This window comes from Piliocolobus tephrosceles, chromosome 3 (genome assembly GCF_002776525.5).
Source record: "Piliocolobus tephrosceles isolate RC106 chromosome 3, ASM277652v3, whole genome shotgun sequence".
Lineage (NCBI taxonomy): Eukaryota > Metazoa > Chordata > Mammalia > Primates > Cercopithecidae > Piliocolobus > Piliocolobus tephrosceles.
Window position 1 is genome coordinate 85,094,127 of NC_045436.1, and position 14,965 is coordinate 85,109,091.

At 38.3% G+C, this 14,965-nt stretch overlaps 1 protein-coding gene across 2 annotated transcripts in view; it reads left to right on the top strand.

The window, feature by feature from the left end:
- The window catches only part of TET2 (tet methylcytosine dioxygenase 2), a 148,125-nt gene that overhangs the window by 99,973 nt on the left and 33,187 nt on the right, over positions 1-14,965 (top strand). For both annotated transcript variants that reach the window (XM_023220130.2, XM_023220131.2), the window contains 4 exons: positions 2,054-5,505; positions 9,430-9,520; positions 10,935-11,028; positions 11,693-11,901. In XM_023220130.2, coding sequence (XP_023075898.1) covers positions 2,100-5,505; positions 9,430-9,520; positions 10,935-11,028; positions 11,693-11,901 — 3,800 coding nt within the window. In that variant the 5' untranslated portion in view covers positions 2,054-2,099. The remainder of the gene's footprint in view (positions 1-2,053; positions 5,506-9,429; positions 9,521-10,934; positions 11,029-11,692; positions 11,902-14,965) is intronic.

Here is a 14,965-nt window from a genome sequence, read left to right on the forward strand (position 1 = left end):
AAAAATGTTCGAATGAATGAAATCAGATTCAGGGGTACAAGTGCAGGTTACATAGGTGAATTGCATGTCTTGGGGGTTTGGTGTACAGACTATTTTGTCACCCAGGTAGTAAGTGTAGTACTTGATAGGTAGTTTTTTGATCCTCTCCCTTCTCCCATCCTCACGGTATCCCTGGTGTCTGTTGTTCCCCCACTTTGTGTCCATGTGTTCTTGCTGTTTAGCTGCCACTTAAGAGAACATGTGGTATTTTTCTGTTCCTTTGTTAGTTTGCTTAGGATAATGGCCTCCAGCTCCATCCATGTTGCTGCACAGAACATGATCTTGTATTTTTTTTTTTTATGGCTGTGTAGTATTCCATGCTGTATATGTAACACTTTCTTTATCCGGTCTACTACTTATGGACATTTAAGTTGATTCCATGTCTTTGCTATCGTTAACAATGCTGTGGTGAACATATGCGTGCAATGTGCCTTTATGGTAGAATGATTTATATCCCTTTGAGTAATATACCAAATAATGAGATTGCTCGGTCAAATGGCAATTCTAAGTCCTCTGAGGAATTACCGCACTGCTTTCCGCAATGGCTGAACTAGTTTACATTCACACAAGCAATAAGTGGATAAGTGTTCCCTTTTCTCTGCAGGAATGATTAATTCTTTTAGAGAGTCAAAGACGGAATCCTAGGGAAGATGATATCTGAGACAGGTTTAGAGTTCTGTATAGAGTCATTGGGCAAATAAGGGGATTAAGAAGGCATTCTAGGCAGACAGAAAACCAAAGGCATGAAACTCTGAAACAGCTTACTATGTTTGGATATTTATAAGCCGTTGTTATTGTTGGAGTATAAACTGTAAGAGAGAGTAGGAGGACAGAAAAAACAGCCTGTATGCGGAGGGAAGAAAACATTTAAATTAAACCGAAATTCTCAGAAGATTTGGGCAGCCAGCCCCTGTAGAGAAAAACATAGAATCACCTAGAAAGGGTTTTTCATAAACTACACTTTTCATCACCCCTATTCTGTCACCTGGAATATTGATAACACTGAAGGGAGTGTGCCTTATCTGTCAGGTGTATTTGGATGAAATAGTTTGAGAACCATGCAGGCAAGTTGAAGCCAATGTGTTAAAGAGAGTATGACATCAGATTTGCATTTTAGAACATTCCTTCTGATAACAAATTAAAGGGAACCTTAAAGGGCTGGAGGGGAAGGGCAGACGGGGCTAGGAGAGGAGAACCCTTTTAAAAAGCTACTGAAGGTGGGGTGCGGTGGCTTATGCCTGTAATCCCAGCACTTTGGGAGACCAAGGTGGGCAGATCACCTGAGGTCAGGAGTTCAAGACCAGCCTGGCCAACATGGTGAAACCCCGTCTCTACTAAAAATACAAAAATTAGCTGGGCATGGTGGCAGGCACCTGTAATCTCAGCTACTTGGGAGGCTGAGGCAGGAGAATCGCTTGAACCTGGGAGGTAGAGGTTACAGTGAGCCAAGATCGTGCCACTGCACTTCAGCCTGGACGGCAGAGTGAGACTCCATCTCAAAAAAAAAAAAAAAAAAAAAAAAAAACTGCAGTAGATCAGGAGGCACAGTGATAAAGAGAAGATCTGAGCTATGAAGTAGCAGTCAAGATGATTAAAGGAATATATAGGAAGTAGAGCTGATAGAACTTAGCAAGTGATTAGATATATGAAGTGCTAGAGAAAAGAAAAGTTGATATTTTTCAATTATTTTTAGCATTTTGGCAAAACATTATTTTGGAATGAAATTGATGAACTAAGAATATGAACTTCCCACATTAACTGGTAATTTTGATCACCCTTATTCTCCATGACCATAAATATTTGAGAGTTGTTGGGAAGACAAGAATGGTTATTTCCTGAGTAGCTGTCAGTTGTCACTATGAAACGTGAAAATAAATATCAGTTTGCTATGTCTAGGTATTCCAATATTTATGCACAATTATTCTTTAAGATATATTCGTATTTTATATTTATATTTATATTTATATTTATATTTATATAAACACATTTTAATTTTTGTTTCCATGCTCTTTAGAATTCAACTAGAGGGCAGCCTTGTGGATGGCCCCGAAGCAAGCCTGATGGAACAGGATAGAACCAACCATGTTGAGGGCAACAGACTAAGTCCATTCCTGATACCATCACCTCCCATTTGCCAGACAGAACCTCTGGCTACAAAGCTCCAGAATGGAAGCCCAGTGCCTGAGAGAACTCATCCAGAAGTAAATGGAGACACCAAGTGGCAGTCTTTCAAAAGTTATTATGGAATACCCCATATGAAGGGAAGCCAGAATAGTCGTGTGAGTCCTGACTTTATACAAGAAAGAAGAGGGTATTCCAAGTGTTTGCAAAATGGAGGAATAAAACGCACAGTTAGTGAACCTTCTCTCTCTGGGCTCCTTCAGATCAAGAAATTGAAACAAGACCAAAAGGCTAATGGAGAAAGATGTAACTTCGGGGTAAGCCAAGAAAGAAATCCAGGTGAAAGCAGTCAACCAAATGTCTCCGATTTGAGTGATAAGAAAGAATCTGTGAGCTCTGTAGCCCAAGAAAATGCGGTTAAAGATTTCACCAGTTTTTCAACACATAACCGCAGTGGGCCTGAAAATCCAGAACTTCAGATTCTGAATGAGCAGGAGGGGAAAAGTGCTAATTACCATGACAAGAACATTGTATTACTTAAAAACAAGGCAGTGCTAATGCCTAATGGTGCTACAGTTTCTGCCTCTTCCATGGAACACACACATGGTGAACTCCTGGAAAAAACACTGTCTCAATATTATCCAGATTGTGTTTCCATTGCGGTGCAGAAAACCACATCTCACATAAATGCCATTAACAGTCAGGCTACTAATGAGTTGTCCTGTGAGATCACTCACCCATTGCATACCTCAGGGCAGATCAATTCCGCACAGACCTCTAACTCTGAGCTGCCTCCAAAGCCAGCTGCAGTGGTGACTGAGGCCTGTGATGCTGATGATGCTGATAATGCCAGTAAACCAGCTGCAATGCTCGATACCTGTCCCTTTCAGAAACCAGAACAACTACAACAACAAAAATCAGTTTTTGAGATACGCCCATCTCCTGCAGAAAATAACATCCAAGGAACTACAAAGCTAGCATCTGGTGAAGAATTCTGTTCAGGTTCCAGCAGCAATTTGCAAGCTCCTGGTGGCAGCTCTGAACGGTATTTAAAGCAAAATGAAATGAATGGTGCTTACTTCAAGCAAAGCTCAGTGTTCACTAAAGATTCCTTTTCTGCCACTACCACACCACCACCACCATCACAACTGCTTCTTTCTCCCCCTCCTCCTCTTTCACAGGTTCCTCAGCTTCCTTCAGAAGGAAAAAGCACTCTGAATGGTGGAATTTTAGAAGAACACCACCACTACCCCAACCAAAGTAACACAACACTTTTAAGGGAAGTGAAAACAGAGGGTAGACCTGAGGCACCACCTTCCCAGAGTCCTAATCCATCTACACATGTATGCAGCCCTTCTACGATGCTTTCTGAAAGGCCTCAGAATAATTGTGTGAACAGGAATGACATACAGACTGCAGGGACAATGACTGTTCCATTGTGTTCTGAGAAAACAAGACCAACGTCAGAACACCTCAAGCATAACACACCATTTTTTGGTAGCAGTGGAGAGCTACAGGACAACTGTCAGCAGTTGATGAGAAACAAAGAGCAAGAGATTCTGAAGGGTCGAGACAAGGAACAAACACGAGATCTTGTGCCCCCAACACAGCACTATCTGAAACCAGGATGGATTGAATTGAAGGCCCCTCATTTTCACCAAGCAGAATCCCATCTAAAACGTAATGAGGCATCACTGCCATCAGTTCTTCAGTATCAATCCAATCTCTCCAATCAAATGACCTCCAAACAATACACTGGAAATTCCAACATGCCTGGGGGGCTCCCAAGGCAAGCTTACATGCAGAAAACACAGCTGGAGCACAAGTCACAAATGTACCAAGTTGAAATGAATCAAGGGCAGTCCCAAGGTACAGTGGACCAACATCTCCAGTTCCAAAATCCCTCACACCAGGTGCACTTCTCCAAAACAAACCATTTACCCAAAGCTTATGTGCAGTCACTGTGTGGCGCCAGATTTCATTTTCAACAAAGAGCAGATTCCCAAACTGAAAAACTTACGTCCCCAGTGTTGAAACAGCACTTGAATCAACAGGCTTCAGAGACTGAGCCATTTTCAAACTCACACCTTTTGCAACATAAGCCTCATAAACAGGCAGCACAAACACAACCATCCCAGAATTCACATCTCCCTCAAAACCAGCAACAGCAGCAAAAATTACAAATGAAGAATAAAGAAGAAATACTCCAGACTTTTCCTCACCCCCAAAGCAACAATGATCAGCAAAGAGAAGGATCATTCTTTGGCCAGATTAAAGTGGAAGAATGTTTTCATGGTGAAAATCAGTATTCAAAATCAAGTGAGTTCCAGACCCATAGTGTCCAAATGAGACTGGAGGAAGTACCGAATATGAATAGTAGATATTCCCCTTACAGTCAGACTGTAAAATCAAGTGCATGCAAAATACAGGTTTCTTGTTCAAACAATACACACTTAGTTTCAGAGAATAAAGAGCAGACTACACATCCTGAACTTTTTGCAGGAAACAAGACCCAAAACTTGCATCATATGCAATATTTTCCAAATAATGTGATCCCAAAGCAAGATCTTCTTCACAGGTGCTTTCAAGAACAGGAGCAGAAGTCACAACAAGCTTCAGTTCTACAGGGATATAAAAGTAGAAACCAAGATATGTCTGGTCAACAAGCTGCGCAACTTGCTCAGCAAAGGTACTTGATACATAACCAAGCAAATGTTTTTCCTGTGCCTGACCAGGGAGGAAGTCACACTCAGACCCCTCCCCAGAAGGACATTCAAAAGCATGCTGCTCTAAGGTGGCATCTCTTACACAAGCAAGAACAGCAGCAAACACAGCAACCCCAAAGTGAGTCTTGCCATAGTCAGATGCACAGGCCAATTAAGGTGGAACCTGGATCCAAGCCACATGCCTGTATGCACACAGCACCACCAGAAAACAAAACATGGAAAAAGGTAACTAAGCAAGAGAATCCACCTCCAAGCTGTGATAATGTGCAGCAAAAGAGCATCATTGAGACCATGGAGCAGCATCTGAAGCAGTTTCAGGCAAAGTCATTATTTGACCATAAGGCTCTTACTCTCAAATCACAGAAGCAAGTAAAAGTTGAAATGTCAGGGCCAGTCACAGTTTTGACTAGACAAACCACTGCTGCAGAACTTGATAGCCACACCCCAGCTTTAGAGCAGCAAGCAACTTCTTCAGAAAAGACACCAACCAAAAGAACAGCTGGTTCTGTTCTCAATAATTTTATAGAGTCACCTTCCAAATTACTAGATACTCCTATAAAAAATTTATTGGATACACCTGTCAAGACTCAATATGATTTCCCATCATGCAGATGTGTAGGTAAGTGCCAGAAATGTACTGAGACACATGGTGTTTATCCAGAATTAGCAAATTTATCTTCAGATATGGGATTTTCCTTCTTTTTTTAAATCTTGAGTCTGGCAGCAATTCGTAAAGGCTCATAAAAATCTGAAGCTTACATTTTTTGTCAAGTTACCGATGCTTGTGTCTTGTGAAAGAGAATTTCACTACATGCAGTTTTTCCAAAAGAATTAAATAATCGTGCATGTTTATTTTTCCTTCTATTCAGACCCTGTAAAATTTGGATGTATCTGTTTTAGATCAATTCATCTATTTAGCTCTCGGTATATTATCTCCTGGAGAGACAGCTAGGCAGAAAAAATAATCTATTAAAATGAAAAAATACCATATGCAGTCTAATATGGGAACTTTAAGTATTTTTTAATTCAAGATAAAATATATTAGTTTCACAAGATTTCTGGTTAATAGGGAAATTACTATCTTCAGTCTTCATGAGTTGGGGGAAATTATAATGCTGACACTGTTAGTACTCCTAAAGTTGCCTTTTCTCCATTTATACATTTCATTTTGATTCCAGTTTCTCTAAAATTTCATCTTTTTGATTAAAAAATATGATACAGGCATACCTCAGAGATATTGTGGGTTTGGCTCCATACCACAATAAACTGAATATTACAATAAAGCAAGTTATAAGGACTCTTTGGTTTCTCACTGTATATAAAAGTTATTTATATACTATACTGTAATATACTAAGTGTGCAATAGCATTGTGTCTAAAAATATATATAATTTAAAAAATAATTCATTGTTACAAAATGCCAACAATCATCTGGGCCTTTAGTGAGTGCTAATCTTTTTGCTGGTGGAAGGTCTTGCTTCAGTATTGATCGCTGTGGACTGATCTTGGTGGTAGTTGCTGAAGGTTGCTGGGATAGCTGTGTGTGTGGCAATTTCTTAAAATAAGACAACAATGAAATGCCATATCAATTGAGTTTTCCATTCACAAAAGATTTCTCTGTAGCATACAGTGCTGTTTGATAGCATTTTGCCTGCAGCAGAATTTCTTTGAAAATTGGGTTCAGTCCTCTCAAACTGTGCTGCTGTTTTATCAACTAAGTTTTTGTAATATTCTAAATCCTTTGTGGTCATTTCAGAAGAGTTTACAGCATCTTCACTGGCAGTATATTCCATCTCAGACATTCTTTGTTCACCCATAAGTAGCAACTTCTTATCCTTTCAAGTTTTTTCATGACATTGCAGTAACTCAGCTACATCTTCAGGCTCTACTTCTAATTCTGGTTCTCTTGCTACATCTCCCTCATCTGCAGTGACCTCCTCCACTGAAGTCTTGAACTCCTCAAAGTAATCCATGAGGGTTGGAATCAACTTCTAAACTCCTGTTAATGTTGATATATTGACCCCCTCTCATGAATTGTTAATGTTCTTAATAACTTCTAAAATGGTGATACCTTTCCAGAAGGCTTTCAGTGTACTTTGCCCCAATCCATCAGAAGACTATCTTGGAAGCTGTAGACTAACAATATATTTCTTAAATGATAAGACTTGAAAGTCAAAAATACTCCTTAATCCGTAGGCTGCAGAAAGAATGTTGTATTAACAGGCATGAAAACAGCATTGATCTCCTTGTGCATCTCCGTCAGAGCTCTTGGGTGACTAGGTGCCTTGAGCAGTAATATTTTGAAAGGAGGTTTTTGTTTTTGTTTTTTTAGCAGTAAGTCTCAACACTGGGCTTAAAATATTCAGTAAACTATGTTGTAAACAGATGTGTTATTGTCCAGACTTCTTTGTTCCATTACTTTACATAAGCAGAGTAGACTTAGCATAATTCTAAAGGGCCTTGGAATTTTCAGAATGGTAAATGAGTATGGGCTTCAACTTAAAATCATCAGCTGCATTAGCCTGTAACAAGAGAGTGAGCCTGTCCTTTGAAGCAAGGCATTGGCTTCTATCTATGAATGTCTTAGATGGCATCTTCTTTCAATAGTAGGCTGTTTGGTAGAGCCACCTTCATCAATGATCTTAGACAGATCTTCTGCATAACTTGCTGCAGCTTCTACTTCAGCACTTGCTGCCTCACTGTGTCCTTTTATGTTATAGAGATAGTTGCTTTTCTTAAACTTCATAAACCAACTTCTGCTAGCTTCCAACTTTTCTTCTGCAGCTTCCTCATTCTCTTCATAGAACTGAAGGGAGTCAGGGCCTTGCTTTGACTTAAGGAATGTTGTGCCTAGCATGATCTTCTATCCAGACCACTACAGCGCTCTCCATATCAGCAATAAAGCTGTTTTGCTTTCCTACCTTTCATGTGTTCACTGGAGTAATTTCCTTCAAGAACGTTTCCTTTACATTCACAACTTGGCCAACTGGCATGCAAGGCCTAGCTTTTAGCCTGTCTTGGCTTTTGACATGTCTTCCTCACTTAGCTCAATCATATCCAGCTTTTGATTTAAAGTGACAGACATACAACTCTTCCTTTCACTTGAACACTTAGAGGCCACTGTAGGGTTATTAATTGGCCTAATTTCAATATTGTTGTGTTTTAGGGAATAGAGAGGCCCAGGGAGAAGGAGAGAGCCAGGGGAACGGCTGGTTGATAGAGCAGGCAGAATGCACACAACATTTATCAGATTATGGGTACGGTTTGTGGTACCCCCCAAAAATTAGAATAGTAACATCGAAGATCACTGATCACAGATCACCATAACGTGTATAATAATAAAGTTTAAAATACTGTGAGAATTACCAAAATGTGATAGAGAGACATGAAGTGAGCACATGCTGTTGAAAACGTGACACTGATAGACATACTTAACATGTTGGGATTGCCACAAACCTTCAATTTGTAAAAGTCACAGTAACTGCAACGCACAACAGAGCAAAGCACAGTAAAATGAGGTATGCCTGTATTTTTTTAAAAAAAAGCTTTTTGTTAAAATTCAGGATATATAATAGATCTGTAGGAATAGTGAAATATTTTTGCTGATGGATGTAGATGTATACATGGGTAGAGATGAAGATCTTAATTACAGCTACGCAGCATAGATTTAGTAAAAGACATTTGAGAACAAATGTTAAATTAGTGTGGCTAATGGCCTACCTGTGCCATGTTTTCCCTCTTGCAATGAGATACCCCACACTGTGTAGGAGGATGGAGGGAGGACTCCTACTGTCCCTCTTTACGTGTGGTTATTAAGTTGCCTCACTGGGCTAAAACACCACACATCTCATAGATAATATTTGGTAAGTTGTAATCGTCTTCACTCTTCTCTTATCACCCAACCCTATCTTCCCACCTTTCCATCTTCGTTGTTTTGCAACAGCCCCTTCCTTTTGCCTGACTCTCCAGGATTTTATCTCATCATAAATTGTTCTAAAGTACATGCTAATATGGGTCTGGATTGACTATTCTTATTTGCAAAACAGTAATTAAATGTTGTGGGGAAGTAAGAGGAAAAGGGGGTATCTTTGACAATAAACCAAGCAATATTCTGGGGGTGGTATAGAGCAGGAAATTTTAATTTTAATATTTTAAAATCCAAGTAACAGGTAGGCTTCCAGTTAGCTTTAAATGTTTTTTTTTTTTAGCTCAAAAAATTGGATTGTAGTTGATACTACATATAATACATTCTAATTCCCTGACTGTATTCTTTGTTTAGTTTCATTTATTTGGTTCAAAATAATTTTTTATCCCATATCTGAAATGTAATATATTTTTATCCAACAACCAGCATGTACATATACTTAATTATGTGGCACATTTTCTAATAGATCAGTCCATCAATTTACTCATTTTAAAGAAAAAAATTTTTAAAGTCACTTTTAGAGCCCTTAATGTGTAGTTGGGGGTTAAGCTTTGTGGATGTAGCCTTTATATTTAGTATAATTGAGGTCTAAAATAATAATCTTCTATTATCTCAACAGAGCAAATTATTGAAAAAGATGAAGGTCCTTTTTATACCCATCTAGGAGCAGGTCCTAATGTGGCAGCTATTAGAGAAATCATGGAAGAAAGGTAATTAACGCAAAGGCACAGGGCAGATTAACGTTTATCCTTTTGTATATGTCAGAATTTTTCCAGCCTTCACACACAAAGCAGTAAACAATTGCAAATTGAGTAATTATTAGTAGGCTTAGCTATTCTAGGGTTGCCAACACTACACACTGTGCTATTCATCAGAGAGTCACAATATTTGACAGGACTAATAGTCTGCTAGCTGGCACAGGCTGCCCACTTTGTGATGGATGCCAGAAAACCCAGGCATGAACAGGAATCGGCCAGCAAGGCTGCCAGCCACAAGGTACTGGCACAGGCTCCAACGAGAGGTCCCAGTCTGGCTTTCCCACCTGATAATAAAGTGTCAAAGCGGAAAGAATGGTAAAGTGTGGTGTAAGAAAGGAACCACTGAATTAAATCCACTTAGTGTTGCAAATGAGTATTTATCTTTAAGTTTTCTTTTACCATAAAAAGAGAGCAAGTGTGATATGTTGAATAGAAAGAGAAACATACTATTTACAGCTGCCTTTTTTTTTTTTTTTTTTCTTCCACTATCAATCACAGGTATACAAGTACTTGCCTTTACTCCTGCATGTAGAAGACTCTTATGAGCGAGATAATGCAGAGAGGGCCTTTCATATAAATTTATACAGCTCTGAGCTGTTCTTCTAGGGTGCCTTTTCATTAAGAGGTAGGCAGTATTATTATTAAAGTACTTAGGATACATCGGGGCAGCAAGGACATATTCAGTATTATTCTTGCTCCATTTCCAGATTATTCATTTCTAAATTAGCATGTAGAAGTTCACTAAATAATCATCTAGTGGCCTGGCAGAAATAGTGAATTTCCCTAAGTGCATTTTTGTTTGGTTTTTCTTTTGTTTTGTTTTTTAAACAAGCAGTAGATGGTGCTTTGGTCATAAGGGAAAATATAGTCTATTTCCAGGACTATTCTATATTTTCAATATGGCTGGATACTAATTATTTGCCAGCGTCCTTTTCTAAATTGTGAGACATTCTTGGAGGAACAGTTCTAACTAAAATCTGTTATGACTCCCCAAGTTTTAAAATAGCTAAATTTAGTAAGGGAAAAAATAGTCTATGTTTTAGAAGACTGAACTTGGCAAACTAACTTGAATTTTGTGCTTTGTGAAATTTTATATAGAAATGAACTTTCCCATTATTTTCATCCACATGTAATTTACAAAACAGTTCATTACAATTATCAGTACATTTTGATACTGAGGTAAAACAAGGCTTAAAAACTATTATCCAGTTTGCTTGGCGACCTGTTTTAAAAAAAAATAATAAACCGTTCATTTCTCAGGATGTGGTCATAGAATAAAGTTATGCTCAAATATTCAAATATTTTGATTGCCTCTTGAATTTATTTGCTAATTGTATGTGTGTGTGTTTCTGTGGGTTTCTTTAAGGTTTGGACAGAAGGGTAAAGCTATTAGGATTGAAAGAGTCATCTATACTGGTAAAGAAGGCAAAAGTTCTCAGGGATGTCCTATTGCTAAGTGGGTAAGTGTGACTTAATAAAGCCTTTGGTCTTAAATCTTGGACATTTTAATTTGTAAATCTAACCCTGAGAATTGGGTTACCCAGATCAAAGACCCATGCCAATTAAAAAGAATATTACCTGTATTTTTTATCATGTGTTATCTCTTAAGAAGAGGCAGATTAATTCTAAAATCAACAAACTGTATTTAATTGAAAGAATTTAGTGATGAGGAGGAGGTCCATTCTAGTGCCTGCTAAATGTATAATCCTTCTGAGAATGTGAAGTGGTCCTTAATTTTTTAAATACCTTCAGTTAATCTTTACATTGTCATTTGTGCAAACCTTGAACTAAGACTTACATATCTTTCATCTAGCTCTGGTTTTAATGCAGGTAGCATTTAATTGTCCCCACTGTACTGGGTATAGTACAACTATAAACATTGTTATAGTTGCTAAACATTAAGGAATAGTTTTGCATCTCTCCTTGTTCTGATACTAGGGTCAAAGGCCAGTTTTTATAGATGGGCAGCAAAAGGCAAATTGCACATGGTGATAAATGTTGCCCTAATTGTGACCTAGACATGATAAAATGTACGTACGTAAGTGCCCTTATCTGCTGCAAGTGACCCTTGTTTTGTTTTGGTTGGGGTGGGGGGTGTTTGGGATGGAATGGTGATCTGCACAGGTGATTCGCAGAAGCAGCAGTGAAGAGAAGCTACTGTGTTTGGTGCGGGAGCGAGCTGGCCACACTTGTGAGGCTGCAGTGATTGTGATTCTCATCCTGGTGTGGGAAGGAATCCCGCTGTCTCTGGCTGACAGACTCTACTCGGAGCTTACCGAGACGCTGAGGAAATACGGCACACTCACCAATCGCCGGTGTGCCTTGAATGAAGAGTAAGTGAAGCCCAAGGCCTCTACCCTCTTTGCGGCCACTGATAGGAAAGCCCAATCTTTGGTTGGAAGGAAGAGTTCAACATGCACTTTTACATTTATAAAATGGGGATCAAAATGCCTGTTTGGCATTCATGCGATAAGAAGTTGTATTTGCTAATGTGAATAACTTGAGATGATTTCATTACCTGAATTGTACAGACAGTTTAGCCACTAATTAGGAGCAGAGTGTCTGTACCCACATGGCCTCAGTTATACCATAAGCTTGAAATTATTTATATGCTCACATGCTACAAGTGACAGCTCCTGTGTGCCTGGCCACTATATTAGTATGTATTGACTCCACTTCCATGTTGCAGTATCTGAAACAGAAAGTAAGTCTAATGAGAAACTTTGGGATTCGCAGGTCAAATACCTTCCATATGTATGTAGCAAAACCAAAATACAGTGCCTTAGAAGTTCTGTAGAAATAGAACGGATTTTTACTTTCATTCAAACTATTCATTGTTTTCACAATAGTAATCAAAACTGCTTCCACTTTTACTGCTGCTAAATGATCAGGAAATTACTGGGTATGGATATATATTATTTTCCAGGAATATAAGAATTTAGAATAGAACTGCAAGAGTATGCGCTTAAATATATTTAGTGCATCCAGTTGCTCCTGTTTTGTTTTCAACACCATCTACTTTGCCCGAAGTCTAAACCTTCACTTGGAAAAAGTTTGATTTTTAATATTCCTCTACTGTGTTAATAATCCTGTATAACACTAAAAGAATATATGAATGTTCATGGTGCTACACAGAAACCTTACAAGTTATTTTGCTCACGATTGGTTTTAAAATAATTTTAATTTTGCACTATTTCCTTTAGTCTTGTTTTCTCTGCATCCACCAAACTATAGAATCATTTGCTGAACTTATAAGAAATGCTCATATTGCTCATTGCAACAACTAGCCAAATTTGTCCTTTGCTGTTTAAAACTCTAACAAGCATGGTTTTACTAAATTTATCTTAACACAGTTTCTCTCTCTGGGTTGTGGGGAGACAAATCAACTATAAATAATCTCTTTAGAAAAGTTACTCTTTCTATATGAAAAGTGTGACTTGACTTTCTATGATAATTATCCAAAAATTTATGGTGTATACCTGACCACTTTTACAAATGATTAATTGGAAAGTAGAAATTGCTGATTCATAACATGTAACTTATAAACTTATGATGGGCTACTTTAAGCATAATTTTTTTTTTTTCTTTTTTAAGACGGAGTTTCGCTCTGTCACCCAGGCTGGAGTGCAATGGCGCTATCCCGGCTCACTGCAACCTCCACCTCCCAGGTTCAAGCAGTTCTGCCTTAGCCTCATGAGTAGCTGGGATTACAGGCATGCGCTATGATGCCCAGCTAATTTTGTATTTTTAGTAGAGACACGGTTTCTCCATGTTGGTCAGGCTGGTCTGGAACTCCTGACCTCAGGTGATCCACATGCCTCGGCCTCCCAGAGTGCTGGGATTACAGGCATGAGCCACCATGCCCAGCCTAAAATATTTTTTTAATCTACCCTGATTCCTCTTGCTCTTTCTAAAGAAAAATTTTTAAAAATATAGTTAGGTGCCTTTAATTACAAAAACAAATAAAAATTAAGGCAACTTGGGCTCATACTGGTAATAGCATTTCTCTCAGGAACTCAGTAATACTGCATTGTCTTTAAAGCATATCTCTTAGACTTGATGGTTTGAAATTTTAAATCACTGAAGAACCTCTTGTGAAAATGATAGTTTTAAAATTTCTTTTCAAGAATAGTCCTATTGCAATATGTTTGAATTTCTTGAAGTTTCCTGGAAACTATATTTCATTCATTGTAATGAATTTAATTTTCATTAGCATAGATCTCTAATATTTTTCTCGGCTCACTGCAACCTCTGCCTCCCAGGTTCAAGAAATTCTCATGCCCCAGCCTCCTGAGTAGCTAGGATTACAGGCACCCCACTACCATTCCCAGCTCATTTTTGTATTTTTAGTAGAGACAGGGTTTCGCCATGTTGGCCAAATTGATCTCGAACTCCTGGCTTCAGGTAACCCACCTGCGTTGGCCTCCCAAAGTGCTGGGATTACAGGTGTGGGCCACCACACCTGGCCAGCTTTTCCATAATTCTTGTAAATGCCAATGCCTGAAATGGAATCTGTCATATAAAAAAATTACATGAAGAACTTTTATTATTTTGCATTTGAAAACCATGAAATATGGTTGGACCAGAGTCTCAGAAAGCTTGTAGTTTGTTAGTTTAACTGCTCTAAATGTCAGGCACATACCAAACTATTAAAAGACATGCTTCCAATATGAAGACAATGTAAAAGCACAGCTGTACATTTTGCTTGTTGTCTAGTTTCAAGGTAAAGATGAATAGTCATTTAGATAATGCTTAAACTATGCTTATGCATACTTAGAGCAGTTCTCCAAAATAAAAAATTTTAATACTTAAATACATGATTAAAATAGACACGTATCCAATGTCAATACAGAATTTGCTCAGAAATAACTTTTGAAGTTTCTCCTACCCCATAAATAGATTTTATTTTATGGCTGGCAGAAGTGAAAATTACAACTTTTTGCCAAGGACAGAGAATAATCTCAAATTGGGGCTGCGGACTCAGTTTTATGTTCAAAGCTGTGTGAACCTCATCATTGAGTTCTTACAAATCCCTGTGTCCACATGCTCCAAACCACCCACTGTGAGTTCAGAAAAGAACTCTTGAGTGCATCTATCAGTGGGAAAGTAAAAACTGATTTTTACATTTCCTTTGAGCCAAACCAGCTGTTTCTTCTTTAAAGATTTCCCTTTGAGATTTCCATTTTATGACTAAGTCTAACCAGTATTTTTTTGGCAAGTAAGAATTGTGGGAGTGTATCTGTCATCATAAGGAAATCAAAGCCAGAAATGCCTTCTGCCGTAGTGGGTGATGTTAAACATTTCAAGGAACTTTATATTATAAAAATTGTCAAACATAAAAGGAAAAGTGCAATATAATGAATTCCATGGACCCATCACACAGCATCAATATTTATC